General features: G+C 40.6%; 1 protein-coding gene across 1 annotated transcript in view; it reads left to right on the top strand.

Moving 5' to 3' along the window:
* Positions 1-22400, top strand: part of LOC129699760 (lutropin-choriogonadotropic hormone receptor-like) — a 149783-nt gene extending 127383 nt beyond the window's left edge. Inside the window, exons 5-10 of the mRNA XM_055639804.1 lie at positions 3746-3817; positions 11406-11483; positions 14973-15041; positions 15164-15238; positions 16033-16227; positions 16862-22400. Of these exons, the coding sequence (XP_055495779.1) occupies positions 3746-3817; positions 11406-11483; positions 14973-15041; positions 15164-15238; positions 16033-16227; positions 16862-18167 (1795 nt within the window). The 3' untranslated portion in view covers positions 18168-22400. The remainder of the gene's footprint in view (positions 1-3745; positions 3818-11405; positions 11484-14972; positions 15042-15163; positions 15239-16032; positions 16228-16861) is intronic.
* The last annotated feature ends 701 nt before the right edge of the window (positions 22401-23101 follow it).

Below are 23101 nucleotides of genomic sequence, written 5' to 3'. Positions count from 1 at the left end.
CAGGCAATGAGAGTTTTTCCGAAGGGGGATTCTACATAGACCCACTCCATTCTCAACTTAAATGACATTGGTAAAATGGCGGAACACTATTCGGCAGAATGTAAAGAGACACTGTTTGGTTATTACTTGTTATTCTGTGATCCAAAAGTGTTTTTGCCATTAGAAAAAACAAAACAAGTTTTATCATGAGAGATTGTTTAAAAATAGTAGAGTTTACATTTTAATGGAGGATTAAATGAACAATAAATTAAAATTAGCTTTATTGAACTGTCTAAACATGGCATTTCATGAATCACAGCAGATCTGCAGGGAAAATAAATCAAATTGGTGTATAAATATGTTAATTAATCAGTACTAACCTTTGAAACATAACATATCTTTGAAGATCCAGAGGTGATAAATAGGTTTCTAAAAATTGCATTTATATATTTGATATTAGATGGATGAATAAATTAATTACAATTTTATTGCAGTAATTACCAGATATATTCCAAAACATATTATAACAATTAGTCTGCGCTATTCAGATTATACTTTTCTTCAATAGCCTCTTAATAGATTCAGTAGATTAAGTTGTACACTACATTTACATTTTATTATTCCATTCCAGTTGTTACCCATAAAATTTACATGTTAATGCGAATTAGTCGCCATCTGCCACTAAAAACATTATAGTTACTAATCAGCTTGATAGATTTGTTGGAAGAATATTATGCTATGCATTTTTATCAGCAAGATAATCAGCAAGAACAAAAAAAAAATTATTGTCCTAATTGCTTAAGTGCTAAGTACAATTAGTTTCTACCTAGTTTTGCAAAGAAAAAAGGACACAAAGTGCTGGAGAAACAGCAGGTCAGACAACAACTGGAGAACATGGGTAGTTAATGTTTTGGGTCGAGACACTTTTTCAGATTGATCTTAGGGAGGAGAAGCTGGAAAACATGTTTGAGCTCAACCCCGGTGCCTGTTTCTCCTGCTTATTGAAGGCATTGGCCACCATCAGAAATTTACCAAAGTAATAAAGTGTAATCATTCATTCATTCATTCAATCATGCATTCATTCATATATTCATGCATTCAATCATTCATTCATTCAAATTCAAATACAAATTCTAATGCCATATTCCTAGTGATCCAGCTAAATTGAACTTTTGTTAATAGAGGCAGCTTGACAAAGTCTGTAGGCATATGTGCATATGTGCATATGTGCAGTACAATAGGCGGGGTGGGGGTAAATAAACGTTATTTGTACATTTTTAAAAGAGACCATCTGAAGGAGTCTGAAGAAGGGTCTTGACCCAAAATGTCACCTATTCCTTTTCTACAGAGATGCTGTCTGAATTGCTCATTTCTTCTGGCATTTTGTGTCTACCATTCCATAATGTTTGTGGAGTGCTGTGTCTTGGCAATGACATCCCTAGGTACACAGCAGTTCATTGCTTTTCCCCAGCAGTGAAATTAACTGAGGTATCCTGCAGAAACTGGCAAATCTGGGGACTGGAATTTATTGGGAATTTCTGGGAGGGAGGATAAAAATTCTGGGAGTGGCTAAAATGGGGTTCAAAAACTCCAGAAGCTGAAGTGAGTGGAATGCGTGTGGCAGACTTATCATTTGGTGCAAGATGATTGAATTGTGGTTCTTCACACTAATCCCACACATGCGTTGGATCTACTTTTGGTTCTGTGGTTACAGGGATTGATTAAGAAAGAGTAAACCACTGTACCACGATGCCTGCATAATTCCCAATTATAACATTATTGGAATGTATGCTGAAAGTGATCATCAGGTTTCTGGACCAGTTGAAGTTTGTCATTGTTAAAGCCACAGAGGGACATCTTGCTCATCTCCTGGTTCCCATCTCCTCGCAAGGCACATGTTAAAGCAATTGCGTAGCAGCTATTGCCTCAGTGTGATCCTGCTTGCTGATCATTCATCACCTGTACGTTGATAGAATGGTGGCCCATGGGGTTGTTCCAGGCCATGGATTTTTTACATGCTGGATGGTAGTCTGGCCATCCATAATAAACTTGGAATTGTTCTTTGTTGTGGAATAAACTATGGTGCTTACCCAACCTAGTCTTTGTTTTTCCTGTAATAAATAATGAAGATAAACACAGACATCAGACTGAGAGTCGGGGGAGAGGGGGCAAAGAGATATAGAAGGGTCAGGTGTGAAAATGAGACATCAAAAGGGACAAAGTCCAAGGAAATTGTAGAATAAATCATTGTTAGACTCCCTGACCTTCAGTCTGAAGAAGGGTCTTGACTAGAATCCTCACCCATTCCCTTTCTCCAGAAATCCTGCTGTGTTACTCTAGCATATTGTGTCTACAGTGTAAACCAGCATCTGCAGTTCCTTCGTACACATAAATAATGAAGACTTTGTCAACAGTGAATTGATCAGATACATTGTGCAACGATGCCTTATGAACTGATTGATGATATAGTTTCAGTTAGAGAATTTTTAATCAAGCAGTGGGTGTTTGTTGTTACAGGAATCTTAGTGTTGTAGGTTTGATTTCAAATGAGCAATGAAGTAGGATATATCTGGATCGTTTTCCACACGTCCACTAGTAGATGTTTCAAGGACTGTACGAGGTTCTCCTTTGGTTGCTGCAAATCTTTCACATATATCCTCATATAAACTCTGTAAAAGAAAAGCCTAAAAGATTTAAGAGCATAAGTCATAGCAACAGAATTAGGCCATTCGGCACAACAAATCTACTTCACCATTTGATCATGGCTGACCTATTTTCCCGTAATTTTTCTGATTATTAACAGTAAACTATCACAATCATGCCTTTAAATATCTATAGTGGAAAAAGTTCAGAAAGTCAGAAATCAAAGCGGTCAACTCTGTGTGGAGCAACCGGAGATGGGCAAGGTCCTCAATTAGTATATCTCCTCTGTATTTATCAAGGAGAAAGATAGGAGGACAGAGGAACTTGGGGCAGTCAATGGAAGTGTCTTGAGAGCAGTCAGTGTTACGGTCGAAGAGGTGCTGAAGGTACTATCGTGAATGAAGGTAGACAAATCTCCAGGGCCTGATGATATACTGTGCATCCAAGGACATTGCGGGAAACCAGAGAGGAAATTGCGGAAGCCCTGGTTGAAATCTATGGCTTGGAGCGCAGAAGGATGAGGTGATCTTATTCAGGTATATAAGATAATGAGAGGAATAGATCAGGTAGATGAGTCTCTTGCCAAGAGTAGGTGAATCAAAAACCAGAGGACATAGGTTTAAGGTGAAAAGAAGGGGAAAAGATTTAATAGGAATGTGAGGGGTAACTTTTTCACTCAAAGGGTGGCGTGGGTGTATGGAACAAACTACCAGGGGAGGTAGTTGAGGCAGGGACTATCCCAACATTTAAGAAGCAATTAGATAGGTACATGGATAGGACAGGTTTGGAAGGATATGGACCAAAGGCGGGCAGGTGGGACTTGTATAGCTGGGACATGTTGGCCGATTTGGGGAAGTTGGGTCAAAAGGCCTGTTTCCATGACTCTATGAATCTAAGTTGACAGATAAATTAGATACAGCATTAAGAACATGCTGTAATCCAATGGATTCAAAGACAACTGAATGGTTTTGCATGCCAATTAGTCACATTTTCCTGGAAACCGTTTACATAGTTGATGTCCAAAATTTGGATAAAACATTTTGGAAGCAATGAAATCTGCTGGTTGCAATTTGTAACGCATGTTTATCCACCATTTTTCTTATATGTTCCTTTATTTTCACAGGACTATTACAAACACTGGCATTGGGTACTTCCCTGATATCACAAACATACATTCTGAAGATTTTATCCTTCTGTAAGTTCGTCAATTTTGGTCTGTTTGTTCTGGAAACAATATTCAATTAGAGACCTTTCAATTAACTTTAGTTTCCAATGTTTTCTATCTTGTGTTAATATTGATTGTTTAACTATTAATCATGAACCGTATTTCTCAGCTTTATAGACATGGATTACAGACTGGTTCTCTACCTTTTTGGAAACTGTTTCGAGAAATATTCTTTGTAAATGAATTTCAATGTGATTCTCTGCCAATGAACTGACAAAGTAATTGTTTTAGCTGAGGCAGTAATCTTGATGAAGGCAACCTTGAATGTAATCTGTAATTACATTTATAGTCACAGTAAATAACCAGGTGAATAGTTAATCATTTGTTAAAATAAGATACTGTGGTGCGTGGGTCTCGAAAGGATCACGTTGGGGTCACCAATGTGGTGCATGGGTCTCGAAAGGAGGCATGAAGTCCAGTGTTTTGAGAAGCACCTTTATTGTATTCCTCCCGGTTGAAGGGAAGATGAAACCAGAGGAAGATGGCACCCAAACCCTGCCTTTTAAACCCTCCGGCTGAGGGCCGCCTCCGGACTGCACCACTCCTGTGCCGAGGGGTTCGGCAGTATAATGGCATGACCCTTAGGAGCCACCACAATACTAAATATTTGGAACACAACTCAGACTTAGTAATTGCTCTTAACCCACACAATAGATTTCAAGAATCTGAAAATGTTAAAAACAAACAGGAGTGGAGGATTATGGTTGATCCTTTACCTTGTCTCTATTCCTACCCGATCCAAAACTCATCTGATCTCCTTGTGTTTGAGGAATCTATCCATATCAATCTCGACTCCATTCATTATCTGAGCGTCCACAATCCCCCTTGGCCAGTGCATTCCATAGATTTATAACGCTCTAATTAAAAAACATCTCTGCGTTATTGTGCGCTCAATAGCTGTCAACCTACCTTTGATGAGATTCCCCAGTCTGAGGAAACCAAAATCTGTGTCTATTTGAAGTCAAAACCAATATCTATTCTGTCATTACCTCTCAAAATATTGCATGTTTCAATGAAATTGCTTTTCATTTTTCTAAATTGCAGTGGGCATACTGTGGTGTATCCTTTAGCTAAGGAGACCAGACATGCACACCGGACTCCAGGTGTGGTCTCACCCAAAGTCCTATATCATTTCCTTTCTTTGAAATATTTCAATTTTATTTGCTCTCATATTTTAATATGTAATTTACAAACCTATCCATGTGGTAAGATAGATACACATCCAACGCCAAAGACAATTACAGGAAAATAACATAATCTTTGCAAATGGAATGCTTGTCTACCTGAATATAAATCGACATTGCAGGTTGCAAATGATTTTTAAAATTCACCCACATTTAATTCTGCTGCCCATTTTTATCTCACAGTCAAAAGTTCATGTGATAGGAGCAGAATTAGGCCATTCAGCCCATCAAGTCGATTTCTCCATTCAATCAAGGCTGATCTATCTTTCCCTCTCAACCCCATTCTCTTACGTTTTCCCCACAAGTCCAGACACTCGAATCAAGAATCGATCTATCTCTGCATTCAAAGTACCACTGACGGACTCCACAGCCTCCTGTGGCAATGAATTTCACAGATTCATCACCCTCTGACTAAAGAAATTCCTCCTAATCTCCTTCCTAAAGGAATATCCTTTAATTCTGAGGCTATTACCTCCAGTCTGTTATTCCACTAGGGGTGCCACATGATGGCAGCCTCTGCCTACAGTCTGTCTGTTTTTCTATCTTTTTTTTATTTTTAGTTTGTTTAAAAGTAAATTTTGGAGGATTTTTTTTGTATTTCTTTGTGGGGGGGGGGAGTAGTGGAAGGGGAAGAGAGAGAGAGGGGGAGAGAGAGGGGGGAGAGAGAGAGCAAGTCACAGAGCGGGCGATGCCTTACCTGGGATAATCGTTTGAAGCACCGGTGAGAGGGGCCTGCTGCTTCAACATCTGGGAGCTGTGGTTTGCGGAGCTCCCAGCTGCGGGCGGCGCTGACCAACATCGCGGAGTCCTGGGACCTTTTGCCGAGGACCGCCAACGTGAATCTCCGCTCAGCTCGGCCTGTGGGCTTCGGGACCACAGTCTCCAGTAGGAAGTGGTCGATTCGGAGGTCCAAGCCGCTGAGAATGTTCTCCCGTTCCGACGTCGGAGTTCCATCATCCCGGCGAGAGGGCCTGAGCATCGGGCCGTCCGTAGCGGCGACAGCGGAGGGCTCGGGGAGGCCCCGACCACGGGTGAACAACAGAGGTGGATGGCTGAACTTTGGTGCCTTCCCTCACAGTGGGAAACTTTGATTCCGCTGTGTGGGGATGTTTGTGTTAAAGACTATCGTGTTCTGTGTTCTTTATTTTATTCGTATGGCTCTATGGTGACCACAAATTTCACTCTAGCAATCGGTGCATGTGACAATAAATGTCTCTTGTCTTGTCTCATGTCTTATCTAGTCCCAGTCGCTCCCACCAGTGGAAACATCTTTTTCACATCCAATCTATCCAGGCCTTTAATTATTCGGTAAGTTTCAATGAAGTGTCCCCTCATCCTTCTAAACTACAGCAGGTAGAGACCCATTGCCGTCAAACACTCATCATATGTTAACTCCACCCATTCCTAGGATCGTAAACCACCTCTGGACCAGCACACCATCCTTCCTCAGATATGTGCCTCTAAATTGCTCACAATACTCCAAATGCGGCCTCACCAGCATCTATAGAGCCTTGAGCCTGGACCCGACACCGACCACGGACGAGCACAATCTCACTCACTCACCGAAGCAGAAAGCAATAAAAACAACAAAATAATCTTAGTTTTTAACAAAGGAACAATAAATACAACTATTTCATAGTTTGAAAGCAGTATTTTCTTCCCTAGATGAATCAAAGCTGGAAATGAAGGTTCACGACTTCACTGCTTTCCAGCAATGTTATGCATAGTGACCTTTGACCTGGGCATGCGCAGTCGGAATACCAAACTCGCTTATATTACACAGGCATATAAGGTGGATTAATCAAAAAAGGCCTGATGAGACGGAGTCTGTTAAGATTGTAAATTATCACTAAGTGGAAACTTATCTCCAAGACAACAGCTATGCATTTTTTTTGCTTAGTTGTATGTAGTGTTGCTTTGCCTTGGAAGCGGACATTGATACAAAATCAATGGGTCAGACAATTCGATGCCCCTTGCATTGTGACAAAAGTATACCAACACCATGCACGGTGGCGCAGCAGTAGAGTTGCTGCCTTACAGTGCTTGCAGCGCCAGAGACCCGGGATCAATCCCGACTATGGGTGCTGTCTGTATGGAATTTGTACGTTCTCCCCGTGGGTTTTCTCCGAGATCTTCAGTTTCCTCCTACACTCCAAATTTGTACAGGTATGTAGGTTAATTGGCTTGATAAATGCAAAAATTGTTCTTAGTGTGTTGTGTGTAGGATAGTGTTAATATGTGGGGGTAGCTGGTCAGCGCTGATCCGGTGGGCCGAAGGGCCTGTTTCCTCACTGTATCTCTAAAAACAAAGCCATAAATGACGGTGTGTCACAAGGCAACAGTCAAAGCATTGCTGTATCACCTTCAACATGAAGCTGGTCATTCTGCAGCAAAGGCTTCACCTCTGAGAACCCAGCTTCTGCTTTTACTGTCCAATTCCAGTTATTTTACCCGTGATTCAGCAATTAGTGAAGACATTCTATTGTAATGCTTAAAAATTGCAGGAACGATCCACGGTATTTAACATGTCAAAAGAAACTCTTCAACATTGTCGTTTGGTTGTATTAAATTAATTTAATATTGTTCTAACCTGGAACACAAAGTGCTGGAGTAACTCAGCGGGACAGGCAGCATCCCGAGGTCATGGAAAGGCGACATTTCATTAAGGACCTTTCTTCAGGCTGATTGCAGTGGGAGAGAGAAAGCTGGAAAAGAGGTGGTAACACAAAGCTGGGCGAGTGATAGGTGGATACAGAAAGATTAGAGTGGACAAAGGCTAGAGATATAAAGAAGCCAATAGGGTTACAAAAGGATGATCAATTTGGGCTAAATGAAACAAAGGAGACAAAGGGGTGTTGGTGAGGAGAGAAGTGGTGAGAGAAGTGATGATGTAGACTGAGGAAGGGGTATAAGTGGAATGGGACATGAAGGAAAAGGGGGTGAGGTTGTGGGAGATTGGTTGTGCACTGGGGTCAGTAAAGAGAGGTGAGTGGAGAAAGCAAACGAAAGGAAAAAACGGGGTGGGACCAAACACAGTTCAAAGAATCAGTCAGAAGAAGGGTCCCAACCCAAAAAGTCGCCTATCCGTGTCCTCCAGAGACATTGCCTGATCATTGAGTTACTCCAGCACATTGTTCTATGCAACATTCCAGTATCTGCAGTTCCTTGTCTATATTGCTTTAACCTTCCCTTTTAAAGGATGCCCATTCATATCCGTCAATTATCCTATATACTAATATTGAGGATGCAAAGAAACGTTTGCCCTTCTGTGCTTTTCAGAATCTTCAAAGGTTATTTTTGTGTTGCTACTTAGTCTTTCTAATCACCAAGATATCATCTAGGTAGCCTATGCACACATGGTGACCCATGGAAAATGTTATCCCAAATTATCAGTACTAGGTAAACATGTATCATTGAGTACTTCTTTGAGACCTGTTTAACTGGATCTGATGGGGGACATGATGTATGCCAAGGGTTGTGATGACCTATCCTCCTCCTCCTGGCTGTGCCATTAAATCATCGGAGTCCATCTTCCGTTGCTTCTTTGCTGTCATTAACATTACCTTCACAGATCCTAACATCTTCACCATGGAATTTATTGGTGGTAACAAATTAGACAACTTAGTTGGTACTTGTCTCCAATACGCTCTTCGTCTCTTTCAGAGATGTTTAAACATGTTGTAGCGTACAGATCTTTATTTGAAGAACCAGGACCTAGTATCCTGTATTGAGTGTTGTCTTCCACACATTGAATGCTCCTTGGTTCATCACAAACCATCTAGAAGTACTTAAGTTAATGCATACTCTTCCTTCTTGTCCTAGTTCTCTTCCCAATATACCTTTCCAAATTACATGCCAAATTAGATTGAGGATAGATACAAAAAGTTGTAGTAACTCAGCGGTTCAAGCAGCATCTCTGGAGAAAAGGAATAGGTGACGTTTTGGGTCAAACTTCAGAGATGCTGCCTGACCTGCTGAGTTACTCCTATTTTTTTGTGCCTATCTTCGGTGTAAACCAGCATGTGAAGTTCCTTCCTACACTATCAAATTGGATTGATGCCCGGGAACAGCGTGAAGAAGAAGCTTTGCAACCTTCCCATGATTTCTCACTCAAAATTGACATATGGCTATCATCTTTTCTGCTTTCCAAGTGATTAGAATGAGAAAAAAAAAAGACTTCTCCAGCTTCACTTTATCATCTGGCCAATATTACTTAAAATTATTGTTCATGCAACCACTGATACTCCAGCATCAATGTCAATTTCCAGTAACACTCACTATCCTCCAATGCCAGCAGTTAAAACTGACTTAGCATGAACAAACCTTATTATTTGTCATCAGTTTCTTCACTTTATTCATGGTCTGCCTTTGGCTTCAAGTACATTGTTGGCAGGTATCCGTGATACCACAATGACAGTAAAGTCATCATCATCTCACCAGTTATTAGGCTGATGCTGTGTATTAGTACAACCAGAACATCTTCCCTTCAGCTTGTTGTTGCACTGCAGAGAAGATGCAATGGAGCTGCACCCAGCTTGTTAACACTCAAAGCCCTGGCTGGGTAATGTCGCAAATCCTGTGCATGCTTGACTGCTGTCTCAATTGCATGAGCAATATCAAATGGCTGTTTAAAATTAATGGTTTTTACACAATTCTTGGATTCACCAACCTATGCAATCTCAAAATATCTTATGCCACACTTAAAGCATTCCTCAGCACCTTTCAAATCTGTGACAAAGGCTGCAATTGTTTCACCTGGATGCTATTACTGCTGTAAAACCTGTTCCCTTTCTTTATCAAACTTAGGCTGGGTCATTGATGTTGTTACTGACTCTAACAAACTTTACAAGGTCCTCTTTCATGGTTGAATAGAGGCCATCAGGGTTTTCACCAACATATACATTTTAGGACCTATCAATGAGGATTTTATTCTTCCTGAAATGTTATTTGCAATGAAAAGTGTTCCATTCTTTCCAAGTATTTGATCCATGATTTGATCCCACCGTTAAAGGAATGATTACCGAGGGTTAATTTGTCTTCTCTCAACGTTGACTATTTCATACACTTTTGCTTTTATTGTGCTTTGCCGATGGCAATGTCTGCTTTTTGCTTATTCAATAAGTAACAGGTTTTCGCACTTAGCTCCCCATGTAACATATGAGGTATGTGTTTGTGAAAGTAGACCTCTTAAAAATGATGTCATTTCATTTGATTAACATGCATAGAGTAATGTGTTTATGTTCAAGTGTATGGATCAAGCATTAGTGTAAAAACTTGGGAGACAACTGTGATGTTGTGAAGAAATCATGTATTAACTACAATTACATAAGCTTTTGGTTTGGTCGAATTGCTCATTAATCAATTATTCATGAAGAGATAAAATGGGAGGCCTAATTATAATGGAGACATGCATTGCGCCAATTTAAAATGAAACAATTTAACCCCTTCCATTCCCACACTGACCTTTCTGTCCTGGGCCTCCTCCATTATCAGAGTGAGGTCCAGCGCAAATTGGAGGAACAGCATCTCATATTCCACCTGGGCATCTTGCACCCCAGTAGTATGAACATTGAATTATCTTACTTCAAGTAGCCCTTGCTTTCCTTCTCTCTCTCTCTCTCCCTCCCCCTTTCCAGTTCTCTGACCAGTCTTACTGTCTCCGACTACATTTTATCTTTGTTTGCTTTGTTGTTACTCTCTCCCAGCTAACAATGATCTATTCTACATTTTCCATGATCTCAATTCCCTTTGTCCCGTTTCACACCTTTCACTTCCTTGTCTATCTCCCTCTCCCCTGGCATCAGCCTGAAGAAGGATCTTGACCCAAAATGTCACCCATTCCGTCTCTCCAGAGATACTGCCTTCTGAGTTACTCCAACATTTTGTGTCTATCTTTGGTTTAAACCAGCATCTGCAGTTCCTTCCTACAAATCAAAATGTTTTTTTCTACATCTGGATAGAAAGGGGCTTAACTGGCAATGTGCTTATCATTGACCCAGAATATTTTGATTCGAGATCCATTCAGATATTTGAGCACAACAAAAAATAAGGTTGGCATTCCAGTTGAGGGGGATGGAACACTGTTGGAACCGTTAACAAACTCAAACCCTATTTGAATCTCCCAGGTGAATGTTAAAAAAAATCTCTCATAATATTATTTTAAAAATGAGTAGAGGATTGTCTATTCTCCAGAAAATATTTATCCTTAATCAGAATCATCATTGCAGATTACCATGGTTTTGTTTGTGTCGAAATGCACAATTTAGCTTACCACTTTCCAAATTTGCTCAACTGGAATGACTAGAGGCAGTGAATGGACTATATAAATACACATTTTTCATTCTAAAAAAATGTACTTAAACACTTTCTTTCAGTGAATTCCGAGATAATGTAAACATGCACATCATTCCATCTAATGCTTTCCAAGGATTAAGCAGTGGGACATTAAATATGTAAGTATACATCTTCTTTTTCTTCTAGAGTATGGCGTGCACAGACTAATGCCCCTGTCCCACTTAGGAAACCTGAACGGAAACCTCTGGAGACTTTGCGCCCACTCAAGGTTTCCGTGTGGTTCCCGGAGGTTTTTGTCAGTCTCCCTACCTGCAACCTCTGGCAACCACCTGCAACCTCTGGGAACCGCACGGAAACCTTGGGTGGGGCGCAAAGTCTCCAGAGGTTTCCGTTCAGGTTTCCTAAGTGAGACAGGGGCATTAAAAACACTACATCTATATGTTTGTGCACGTTGGGTTGATTGCATTAGTCAAAACAGGGTGGATCACGTGAAGGTTACAATCTCCCACCCCTTACATTTACTAGTAAGATAGGTCACATCTATTTGAACTTAGCTCAGAAAGTGTCAAAAATGTAAGTGAAGCGAATGAGCAGTTGTAAGAGAAAGACAGATGTGATTCTTTATCAGAATTTCCAAATCAATAGCCTCGTTTTTAAGATACTGTACGAAATAATGAAATATGTATTATGCAGGTCTTCCTTTTATCAGCATGGTCTTTTCTACAGTATTTGTGCTATGCACTATTGTCTTGTTATTTCAATCTTTTTTTTTTTCACTTTTGTGTATAATTTATGTATAATTTGTTCTTGTGTGTTGTCTAAGTGTATGCATGCACTGTATTAAGATGTGATATATGAGCAACTACTGTGCAGCTGGTAAGTGATGAAGTAAATGCTAAGGGACACAAGAGGTTTTTGTACATGCACTGAATTTTTACCGACAGCATCTACCGGGTGTGCTTATAACACATATATGACAAATTTATTTTATTGCATGTATTTGTGACCCATTTAAATACTTACATACCTGGATATGCAAGCAGTACTGTGTTTTGGGTTTTTTTCCTGAGGAATTTACATTTGGGTTTGAGATAGGAGTGTCACCATGCACAGACTCCCTCAATGAATTGCATCACTTATCAGTTGCACCTAACACAACTGTTACTTAGTTTCATAACTCCGGCCTCATATAAAAGATCAACCCCCAGAAATTTCCAGGATTTACTGAAGTCATCTACAGACTTAGCCTCATGCAGAAAACATAGACAGGGCCCTGCCAGATGTACCCAATGGGGGTGCCTCTATTCTTTGTGACAATGATAAAGGCAACACTGTAGCCCAACATCTTGGCAGAAGGAATTGACAATAAAATCACCAATACAACAACATAAAAACACCACAAATAAAACAGCATCTGGTAGCTTTTTGAACATCAGAAGGAGATTCTCAATATTTCAATGTTCCACAGTGTTAACAGTACTGCTGCTATTGTTGGATGATGTCCAAACTAAATATTATTATAAAATAAAAACAGCTAATGCTGGAAAAAATTCAGTATGTCAAGCTGCACCTGAGGATGGAGAAACAGAGTTAACATTCCAGGTAACATCTGCTGCTGAATTCAACGCCACTTCCCTTCCGAAAATGCCAAACCATTGTTCAGCTCTGCTAAAAGAATCATCAATCTGAAAAATAACTCTGTTTCACTTTTCAGGTGCAGAAAGGCCTGCTGAACCTAGCCAATATATTCTGTTTATATTTCAGATTTCCAGTATACTCATTTCTTTTTCATTTTTAACTTCTATCATTTGGACAACATCATGAGTTTTTTGTTACTGAACCCATTCATGAACCCATTCCTATTTTTACAATGAGATTAGAACATAGGACATAGAAAAGCATCACATAAGAGCAGGCCCTTCAGCAGTCAATGTCTGAGCCAAACATGGCTGCAAGCTAATTAATCCCATCTGCCTGAACGTGGCCAATATCCCTCCATTCCCTACACATCCATGTGCCCATCTAAGCGTTGCTTTAATGCCACTATCTTATCTGCCTTCACCACCAAGTCAAGTCAAGTCAAGTTTATTTGTCACATGCACATACGAGATGTGCAGTGAAATGAAAGTGGCAATGCTCGCGGACTTTTGTGCAAAAGACAAACAACAAAACAACCAAACAAATTATAAACACAATCATAACACACATATTCTTTTACATAATAAATAATGGAAGGAAAAACGTTCTGTAGAGTTAGTCCCTGGTGAGATAGGCGTTTACAGACCGAATTGCCTCTGGGAAGAAACTCCTTCTCAACCTCTCCGTTCTCACCGCATGGCAACGGAGGTGTTTGCCTGACCGTAGCAGCTGGAACAGTCCGTTGCAGGGGTGGAAGGGGTCTCCCATGATTTTGTTTGCTCTGGAGTTGCACCTCCTGTTGTATAGTTCCTGCAGGGGGGTGAGTGAAGTTCCCATAGTGCGTTCGGCCGAACGCCCTACTCTCTGCAGAGCCTTCTTGTCCTTGGCAGAGCAATTCACAAACCAGATGGTAATGTTCCCGGACAAGATGCTTTCCACCGCCGCTGCGTAGAAGCACTGGAGGATCCTCGGAGACAATCTGAATTTCCTCAATTGCCTGAGGTGGTAAAGGCGCTGCCTTGCCTTACTCACGAGTGCTGAGGCGTGTGATGCCCATGTCATATCCTCAGAGATGTGGACTCCCAGATATTTAAAACAGTTCACCCTATCCACAGGATCCCCATTTATCCTCAATGGAGTGTACGTCCTCGGATGATGTGCCCTCCTAAAGTCCATGATCAGCTCCTTCGTTTTTTTGATGTTCAAGAGGAGGCTGTTATCCTGGCACCAGAGTGCCAGATCAGCCACCTCCTCCCGGTAGGCCTTCACCACCACCTCCAGCAGCTATGCCCTCTAGTCATTGGCATTTCCACCTGGGGGGGGGGAAAGGTACTGACTGTATTCCCTTATCAGACCTTGTGGTTAACCCTCTGGGATCTCAAATAGACAACTACAGATTTACGAGAGATTCATCTTCCCTGTTAATTACATGACCGCTGGTGATGTGTATTAGATCACCAAATAATCCAAAGTTGCTGCTGAGAATTGTCAGAGGAGGTTCCATCTCACTCTGCACTGAAACTGTCCCGACTTAACAAGAAAAACACGCAAAATGTCTACATTTTGCGGAAGATGTAAAAAAATATATATATGACTTGGGGCACAATGGGGAATAGCTTAGCATTTTTTGTTTAGATGGCTTCTTTGTAAAGCAAATGAGCAGCATGATTGATGAGCAATCATTCAATTTTTGGAAAATATAAGAGTGTATTTCAGATTTAAAACCTTTTGCTTTATAATTGATTCCCCTTTTTATCCTCATAATCCATCACCATGGCCAGTATATGAAACAATGCATCAGAACCTTATTTCAGAAAGCAAGGATTGCTCATTTTGGATGATTCAAATAGAAATAATGCTTGCCATAAAACATCATTTATTTATTTCTTTATTTGTACTTTATAGAAACAAAATAAATCATATATCCCATGTTAATCTGTGCATGTGACTGTGGGGATAATCAAACACAAAATCTTTCATTCTATTTTCCTTTTTGTTTTCAATCACAGAAAGTTGATTAATAATGACCTCACAGAAGTACAAGGTCATGCATTTAATGGAACAGATTTGGGTCAGCTGTAAGTTGTTAGTTTGATATTATCCATTGCAGAATTCCCTCGATTGAAGAAGCATACAACATGTGTGCATCCTATTGTGTGATGGGTGTTCAAGGATTAATGATTTTTTCTTTTTCTTACAGCAATCTCTCAGGTAATCAAAATCTGCAGAATTTACATGATGATGTCTTCGTGGGAGCAACAGGACCCACTGTTCTGTAAGTGAATTGTCAATGTAACAGACATTGTCTGTTGTACATTGGTAGAAAAGTGGTTTCACTCAACAAGTACAAACAGAGAAATTAATCTGATAATTAGTTTTGATTGAATGTTTAAGTAGATTTTAGATTAATTGTGATTGAAACATAAAAACATTTTGCAAGAATTTCATTACTGAATGCTCCTTCGTAAGGTAGAATTTTCTTCCATAACTTTCCTTACCATGTTTAATTCCATTCATTTTGAATTGATCCATTCCTCTCAATGTTCTCAGAATCAGTGCATGGTGTGACGTTTTGATCCTGATTGTAAAGACACAAAATGTAATGAAGTTATTAGTTTTACGGTTGCAAAAATGGCTGAATGAGCTGAAAAAAACTATCTGGGTGCCACTTAATACGGATGCATGCTGCCAGAAGTATGCAGACATGATGTCAACTGGCCTGCAATGCTGACTTCATGCTGGTTAATACTGCTCCAGTGCCATGTAAAGGCATCACCTACTAGTTGCAGATCCATTGCTAATTTGATTTATTTTCCCACAGTTGAGACTATTTCATAGGTGATTGGTACTTTCTATGTTGGGTTCATTTGGCTGCTGCTAAAATTTGGGATTACCTTGCAAAGTTAATACGTAATATCAGTCGCATCTTTGAAATTCGTGACCAAACTGTGACTCGCAGCATGGCCATTTTATGGAAGCTAGGTTCACAGTGGCAATAACTTATGTTATCAGCAGCATGATATACATCCAGGTTAATGCAAATAAGGAGCACCCTTACTATTTCAACAGGGATATTTCCAGGACCAGCATTAGTGTGCTTCCAACTCATGGCTTGAAATTTGTTAAGAAGCTCATAGCTCAGTCCACTGCCAACTTAAAAAAGCTGCCATCTCTGGACAACTTTGTCGAACTAAGAGAGGCCAGCATGACATATCCAAGCCACTGCTGTGCATTTCAAAATGAAAATGCCAAGAAGAAAAATGAGTGAGTATTGTTTATTCTTTTGCACCTGTAGAGTTAATGGAAGCGTGAGCAGAATTTAAAAACAATGGAAAGGTTCAATACAATGGATGCAAAATAAAATAATTTCATTTGTGTGGGAGGACAAACCAAGACCCAAAAACAGACACCAATAAATACAATAGATAGTTCAGAAGAAGTTTTTTGCCACATAGAAATTTTAGAATGTGAAAATCAAAGCAGCACAGTGATTCAGCAGTCACGCTACTGCCTTACAACACCAGAGACCCGGGTTCAATCCTGACTAGGGGTGTCACCTGTACAGAGTTTATACGTTCTTCCTGTCACTACATGGGTTTTCTCCGGGTGCTCCGGTTTCCATCCACACTACAAAGGTATATAGGTTTATAGGTTAAATGGCTTCGGTAAGTTGAAAAATTGTCCCTAGTGTGTAAGATAGTGTTAGTGTATGGGGTGAATGCTGGTCAGTGTGGACTCGGAGGGCCGACAAGCCTGTTTCCATGCTGTATCTCTAAAATCTAAATGCACGAAACTCTGATTGAAATTATCCTTATTATTTATGTTAAAAGTCACTGATTTTCCATTGCTCTTTGCTCACTGGAATTATAATACAAATGGGTGTTTTTCTTTCCTCTAGAATACAGTGGTCTGCAGTTTGTAACAAGCTCTATAACAATATCAGCTCCCAAAAGGAATCTGAGAATAGTTGGCTGCTTTCAAAAAGATCTTTGCAGATGAACTCAACATTTCCTCAAGAATATGCCTTCATTGACAATGAGGCATGGTTTGACTTAAATGACGATGAACCTTCCTTTGACTATGGTTTCTGCACAAATGTGGATGTAATCTGTAATCCAAAAGCTGATGACTTCAATCCCTGTGAAGACATTGTGGGAAAAGACATTCTAAGGGTCATAATTTGGCTAATGAATATTCTCGCTATTGTGGGGAACATTGCTGTTCTCATAGTCTTATTAACCAGTCGCTATAAACTTACAGTCCCGCGGTTTCTAATGTGTAACTTGGCCTTTTCCGACTTTTGTATGGGTCTCTATTTGTTGCTGATTGCTTCTGTGGATATCCGAACCAAAGGCCGCTACTATAACTATGCCATAGACTGGCAGACTGGTGCGGGCTGTGCCTCTGCTGGGTTCTTCACCATTTTTGCCAGTGAGCTCTCAGTGTATACACTGACTGCGATCACCCTAGAGAGGTGGCACACAATAACTTATGCCATGCAGTTGGACAGAAAGCTTTGTCTGAGGCATGCCATTGTGATCATGAGTGGGGGTTGGATATTTTCATTCACTGTTGCAGTGCTCCCTCTTATTGGGATCAGTAATTATCGAAAGGTGAGCATCTGCCTCCCTATGGACATAAACTCCCCAGTCTCACAAGCTTACATCATTTTCATTTTGATATTAAATGTTATTGCATTTCTACTCATTTGTTTCTGCTACATTAAAATCTACCTAACTGTTCGTAACCCCAACTTTATTTCTACAAATAGCGATACAAAAATCGCCAAACGTATGGCTGTGCTAATCTTTACAGATTTCATTTGCATGTCACCAATATCTTTCTTTGCCATTTCAGCAGCTCTGAAGGTTCCTTTTATCACAGTGTCCAACTCCAAGATCCTCCTGGTTCTGTTTTACCCAATCAATTCCTGTGCCAATCCCTTCCTGTACGCCATTTTCACAAAGACATTTCGCCGAGATTTCTATATTCTTTTAAGCAGGTTTGGTTGTTGTGAAATGAAAGCTCAGCTTTACAGAACAGAAACAACATCATCCATTCATAATTCCAATGTAAGAAACGGTGCTCTGGCCACAGCAACTCAGTTTGGTCAAGGGATGGCTTACACAGAGCTTCAGGTAGCTAATCATCGTCGGCTGCAAGAAGCTCAATCTCAGTTCATGAGAGTCCCATCAAACAATTAGGGGAAAACTACATTATTATTTGACGGGATGTGTGATGAGAATTTGTGTTGTGAACCCATAAATAATCCAGTCCCCGGATCATCTCCAGTACCTTCTTGATAAAATATCAGAATTTATGATCCATACCGACGCACCAGGAACCCAAGCCTTAGGGTAACAACATTTTAATATGTCTTTGCAACTGTGCTCTCACTACTAAATTGTGGTGAATTTTACAGGGATGGACAGTGGTTGTACAATGTGGGATGAGCATCATTTACTGTAAATGAAAGCTATCAATTTTTTTTTAATATTCCTATGCGATTTGAATAACCTTCAGAGACTCTTTTGTCCAAACAGGTTATTAATATCATAAATGCACTTGAGCTACTTTCTCAATATATAATTTGCTCAAGGTTTTACCAGGTTTCCTTGTTATTTATAGTCTTAATGTAAATTTGTGATATTATACTGCAGTTGTATTTGAAAAAAAAATGCTCAACAAAAACTGTCTTATCTGTTCCTGAGGTTAAATGTTTAACTCTTACATCAGGAAAATCTGTTGCAATTGCAACACTTAAAAAAACATACTCAATAGTGAAGACTTAATGTTCATTACCAATCAATGATTGATAATTACCTGATCAGTGTTGTGTTTTATGTAAGTATAAGTGTCAGTCAAATGTTCTATTGTTATTGATTGAGGGTATTACATTTTAGTCATAGAGCTATGCAGCACAGAAACAGGCCTTTCGGCCCAACTTGTCCATGCCGGCTAAGACGTTTATCTGAGCTCATCTCATTTGTCTGCATTTGCTCCATAACTTCTAAATCAATTTTATTTCTGTGCCTATCCAAATGTCTATTAAACATTGTATTAATACCAACCTCTACAACACACTCTGGCAGCTCATCACACCACCCTCTACCAGAAACAGTTGCCCTTCAGGTCCCTTTTAAATCTTCCCCCTCTTACCTTCAAACTGTGGAGTCTAGAGTGATAGAGGCATAGAGGGATACAGTGTGGAAACAGGTCCTTTGGCCCAACTTGCTCACACCGGCCAACAATGTCCCAACTACACTAGTCCCACTTGCCTGCGCTTGGTCCATATCCCTCCAAACCTGTCCTATTCATGTACCTGTCTAACTGTTTCTTAAACGATGGCAAAGTACCAGCCTCGATTACCTCCTCTGGCATCTTGTTCCATATACCCACCACCCTTTGTATGTAAAGGTTACCCCTCAGATTCCTATTAAATCTTTTTCCCTGCTTCCTCTGGACCTCGATTCCCCTACTCTAGGCAAGAGACTCTGTGCATCTACCCGATCTATTCCTCTCATGATTTTGTAGACCTCTATAACCGCTCATCCTCCTGCGCTCCATGGATTAGAGACTCAGCCTACTCAACCTCTCCCTATAGCTTACACCCAGTCTTGGCAACAACCTCGTAAATCTTTTCTGAACCCTTTCAAGCTTCACATTACCTTTCCTATAACACGGTGCCCAAAACGGAAAACAATGTTCTAAATGCAGTCTCACTAATGTCTTATACAACTGCAACATGGCCTCCCAACTTCTATACTCAACACTCTTATCTACCTGCGACTCTACTTTCAAGGAACCATGCACCTGTACTAGTTTTAGAATTCCCTACCCTGGGAAAGAGGTCTGTGATCATCCACCTTATCTATGCCCCTCTTAATTTCATATACCTCTGTAAGGTCAGCCTTCAATTACCTGTTCCAGAGAAAGAAAATTACCTATATTAATATACCTAGCCTGTTAAACTGTTAAGACCAGCAGAGTTAAAATGTTCTGCTGTTTACTGTGCAAGTCCTGCCCTTGTTTAACTTGCCAAAATGTGACACCTCACACTTGTCCAAGTTCAAATCCATCTGTTGATCCTTGGTCCATTTTCCCAGTTCATCTAGATGCTGTTGTAGCCTTAAACAGCATTCATCACTTTCACCTGCAATCCCAGTTTTGGTTTCACCCACAAAATGACTCACCGTGTTAACATGGTCATCCAAATTGTTCATGCAGATGACCACACAGATCCCTGCATCACACCACCAGTCACAAGCCTCAATCTAAGCAACAACCTTCCACTATCACCCTCTGACTCCTTCCACCAAGTTAATATTGTATCCAATTGGCTAGCTCACTCTGGATCTCATGTGATCTAACCTTCCAGGTTAGTTTACCATGTTAGACCTTGTCAAAAGCCTTGCTAAAGTGCACATGCACTACCTCCACCACTCTGCTCTCCTCAATTCTCGGCCACCTCTTCAAAATACTCAGATTTGTGAGATGATTTCCCATGCACAAAGTCATACTGATTATTCCTAATCAGACCTTCCCTTTACAAACCCCTTGAAGAGTTTCGGCCCGAAACGTTGCCTATTTCCTTCGCTCCATAGATGCTGCTGCACCCGCTGAGTTTCTCCAGCATTTTTATCTACCTTCCCTTTTCAAATACAGGCAAATTCTATCCCTCAGAATTCATTTCTGTAACTTTCCTTCCTTTGCTTTAGGATTTCTGTTGAGGGAAAGACAAATCAGAAAGGGTAGAAACATAGAAAATAGGTGCAGGAGGCCAGCACCGCCATTCAATGTGATCATGGCTGATCGTCCCCTATCAATAAACCGTGCCTGCCTTCTCCCCATATCCCTCGACTCCACTAGTCCCTAGAGCTCTATCTAACTCTCTCTTAAATCCATTCAGTGATTTGGCCTCCACTGCCATCTGTGGCAAGGAATTCCATAAATTCACAACTCTGGGTGAAAAAGATTTTTCACACCTCAGTCTTAAATGACCCCTTTATTCTGGATACTTTATTCTCAGTACTTGCTCTTGATTCCAATCTAATAAATTTAAGATAACAAGACTACAATCATGAATAATTTGGGAGAGATAGTTAGTTTCCAGAAATCTCAATGTAATATTCAGAAATACAAAGGATAGAGAAGAAATTAAACTTGTTTGCAGATTTTTAAAATTGTAATTATATAATTAAAGTTGCTTTATGTACATTTTGCAAATACTCAGTTGAATAGATTGGGATTTTTTTTTGTTTTTTTAATTGTCCAGATTTTGTTCCTGTTGATTGGAAATATTTGATCAACACCTTGGATACCTGTGGTGATACATTGTCTTTGAGAATGTTGGTGTAGAATATCATGCCAGATTGGTCAGTGTATTTGCATAGGGATTTACAAAAGAGTGCAGTGGTTTAGGGGAAGTTCTTGGTTTGGCTGCAGCTGCTTATGTCATGCACGATTGCATTATTAACAGTATTTCAATCAAACTCACCTTTCCTGATCTTGCTGTCTCGATCACAGCGGGCAGACTATCAACTGATGTCTATTATAAACCTACTAACTCCCACAGTTATTTGGACTATGCTTCCTCCCACCCTGCCTCTTGCAAATAAGCTTTTCCCTCCTCTCAATTCCTTCATTTCAACCGCATCTGCTCCCACGATTAGACTTTCTGTTCTAGGACATCCGGGATGTCTACTTCATTTAATAAAGGTGCTTTCTCCTTTCTGTCATAGATGGATCCCTCACCCACATTGCCTCTGTGTCCCATACTTCTGCTCTTGCTCCCCTTCCCCCAGACAGAACAAGGACATGGTTCCCCTGGTCTTCACCTTTCACCCCACCAGCCTCTGTATCCAACACATCATCCTCTGACATTTTCGTCACCTCCAACGTGACCCACCAATAATCACATCTTCCCATCTCCATCCATGTCCGCCTTCCGCAGAGACTACTCCCTCTGCAACTCCTTGGTTCACATATCCTTTCCCACCCAAGCTAACCCATCCACAGATTATTTCACCTGCAACCACAGAAGAAGTAACATCTATACCTCCTCCCTTGCCTTCATACACCAACCCCAGCAGTCCTTTCAGGTGAGACAGAGGTTCACATACACCTTCTGTAAATTCATCTACTGCATCCAGTGTTCCCGATGTAGGCTCCTGTACATTGTCGAGACAAAGCAGCGACTCGGCGATCGTTTGGCTGAACATGTGCTCGGTCCACCAAGGCATACGGGATCTCCCGGTTGCTAACCCTTTTAACTCCTCTGCCCATTCCCACACTGACATTTCTGTCCTGGGCCTCCTTCATTGCCAGAGTGAGGCTATTGTAAATTTGAGATACAGCACCTCATATCCCGCTTGGATAGCTTACAACTCAACAATATGAACATTGAATTATCCAATGGTAGGTAACCCCTCACTAACCCCCCCACCCTTGTGGCCCATCTGGGCTCCTGCCTATTTCTCCCCTCCACTCACCCCCTCCTCCCCCTCTAATCCACGCCCCCTCCACCTGTCCACCACTTTCCTCCCTCTGTCTTTACAATCTTCAACTCTTCACACCTGCCCTGCCCCTTTTTTCTTATCTCTGGCTTTTAATCCAACTATCTGCCTATCAAATGTCCCCTACCCCCTCACCTTTGTCGACCAATTACCTGCCATGTTTTGTACTGCCTCTCCCATTGTCCAGCTTTCTTTCCCCCCCCCCCCCCCCCCCCCCCCCCCCCACTATAATCAGTCTGAAGAAGAATCTCGACCAGAATTGTCACTTGACCATGTTCTCCAGGGATGCTGCCTGTCTGTTGAGTTATTCCAGCAGTTAATGTCCTTTTGAGTATTAACCAACATTTGCAGTTCTTTGTTTCTGTATTTGAACACCATTGCTTTTCACGTAGGCTTGGTGAGAGGCAGCTAAATACTAATACATTCCAACACAATATTACATAGAAACATAGAAAATAGGTGCAGGAGTAGACCATTCAGCTCTTCGAGTATGCACTGCCATTCAATATGATCAAGGCTGATTAACCTTCTATTACTTTTTAATATTTATTACTTATTGTAAGGTAGCACTAAGGATCACTAGATGTCATATTGCATACTATGGGCCATTTAATCCTGTTACT

The sequence above is a fragment of the Leucoraja erinacea genome, chromosome 8, assembly GCF_028641065.1.
Source record: "Leucoraja erinacea ecotype New England chromosome 8, Leri_hhj_1, whole genome shotgun sequence".
Lineage (NCBI taxonomy): Eukaryota > Metazoa > Chordata > Chondrichthyes > Rajiformes > Rajidae > Leucoraja > Leucoraja erinaceus.
The sequence above is the reverse complement of the archived record's forward strand: the minus strand, read 5'-3'. Positions and strand labels throughout refer to the sequence as shown.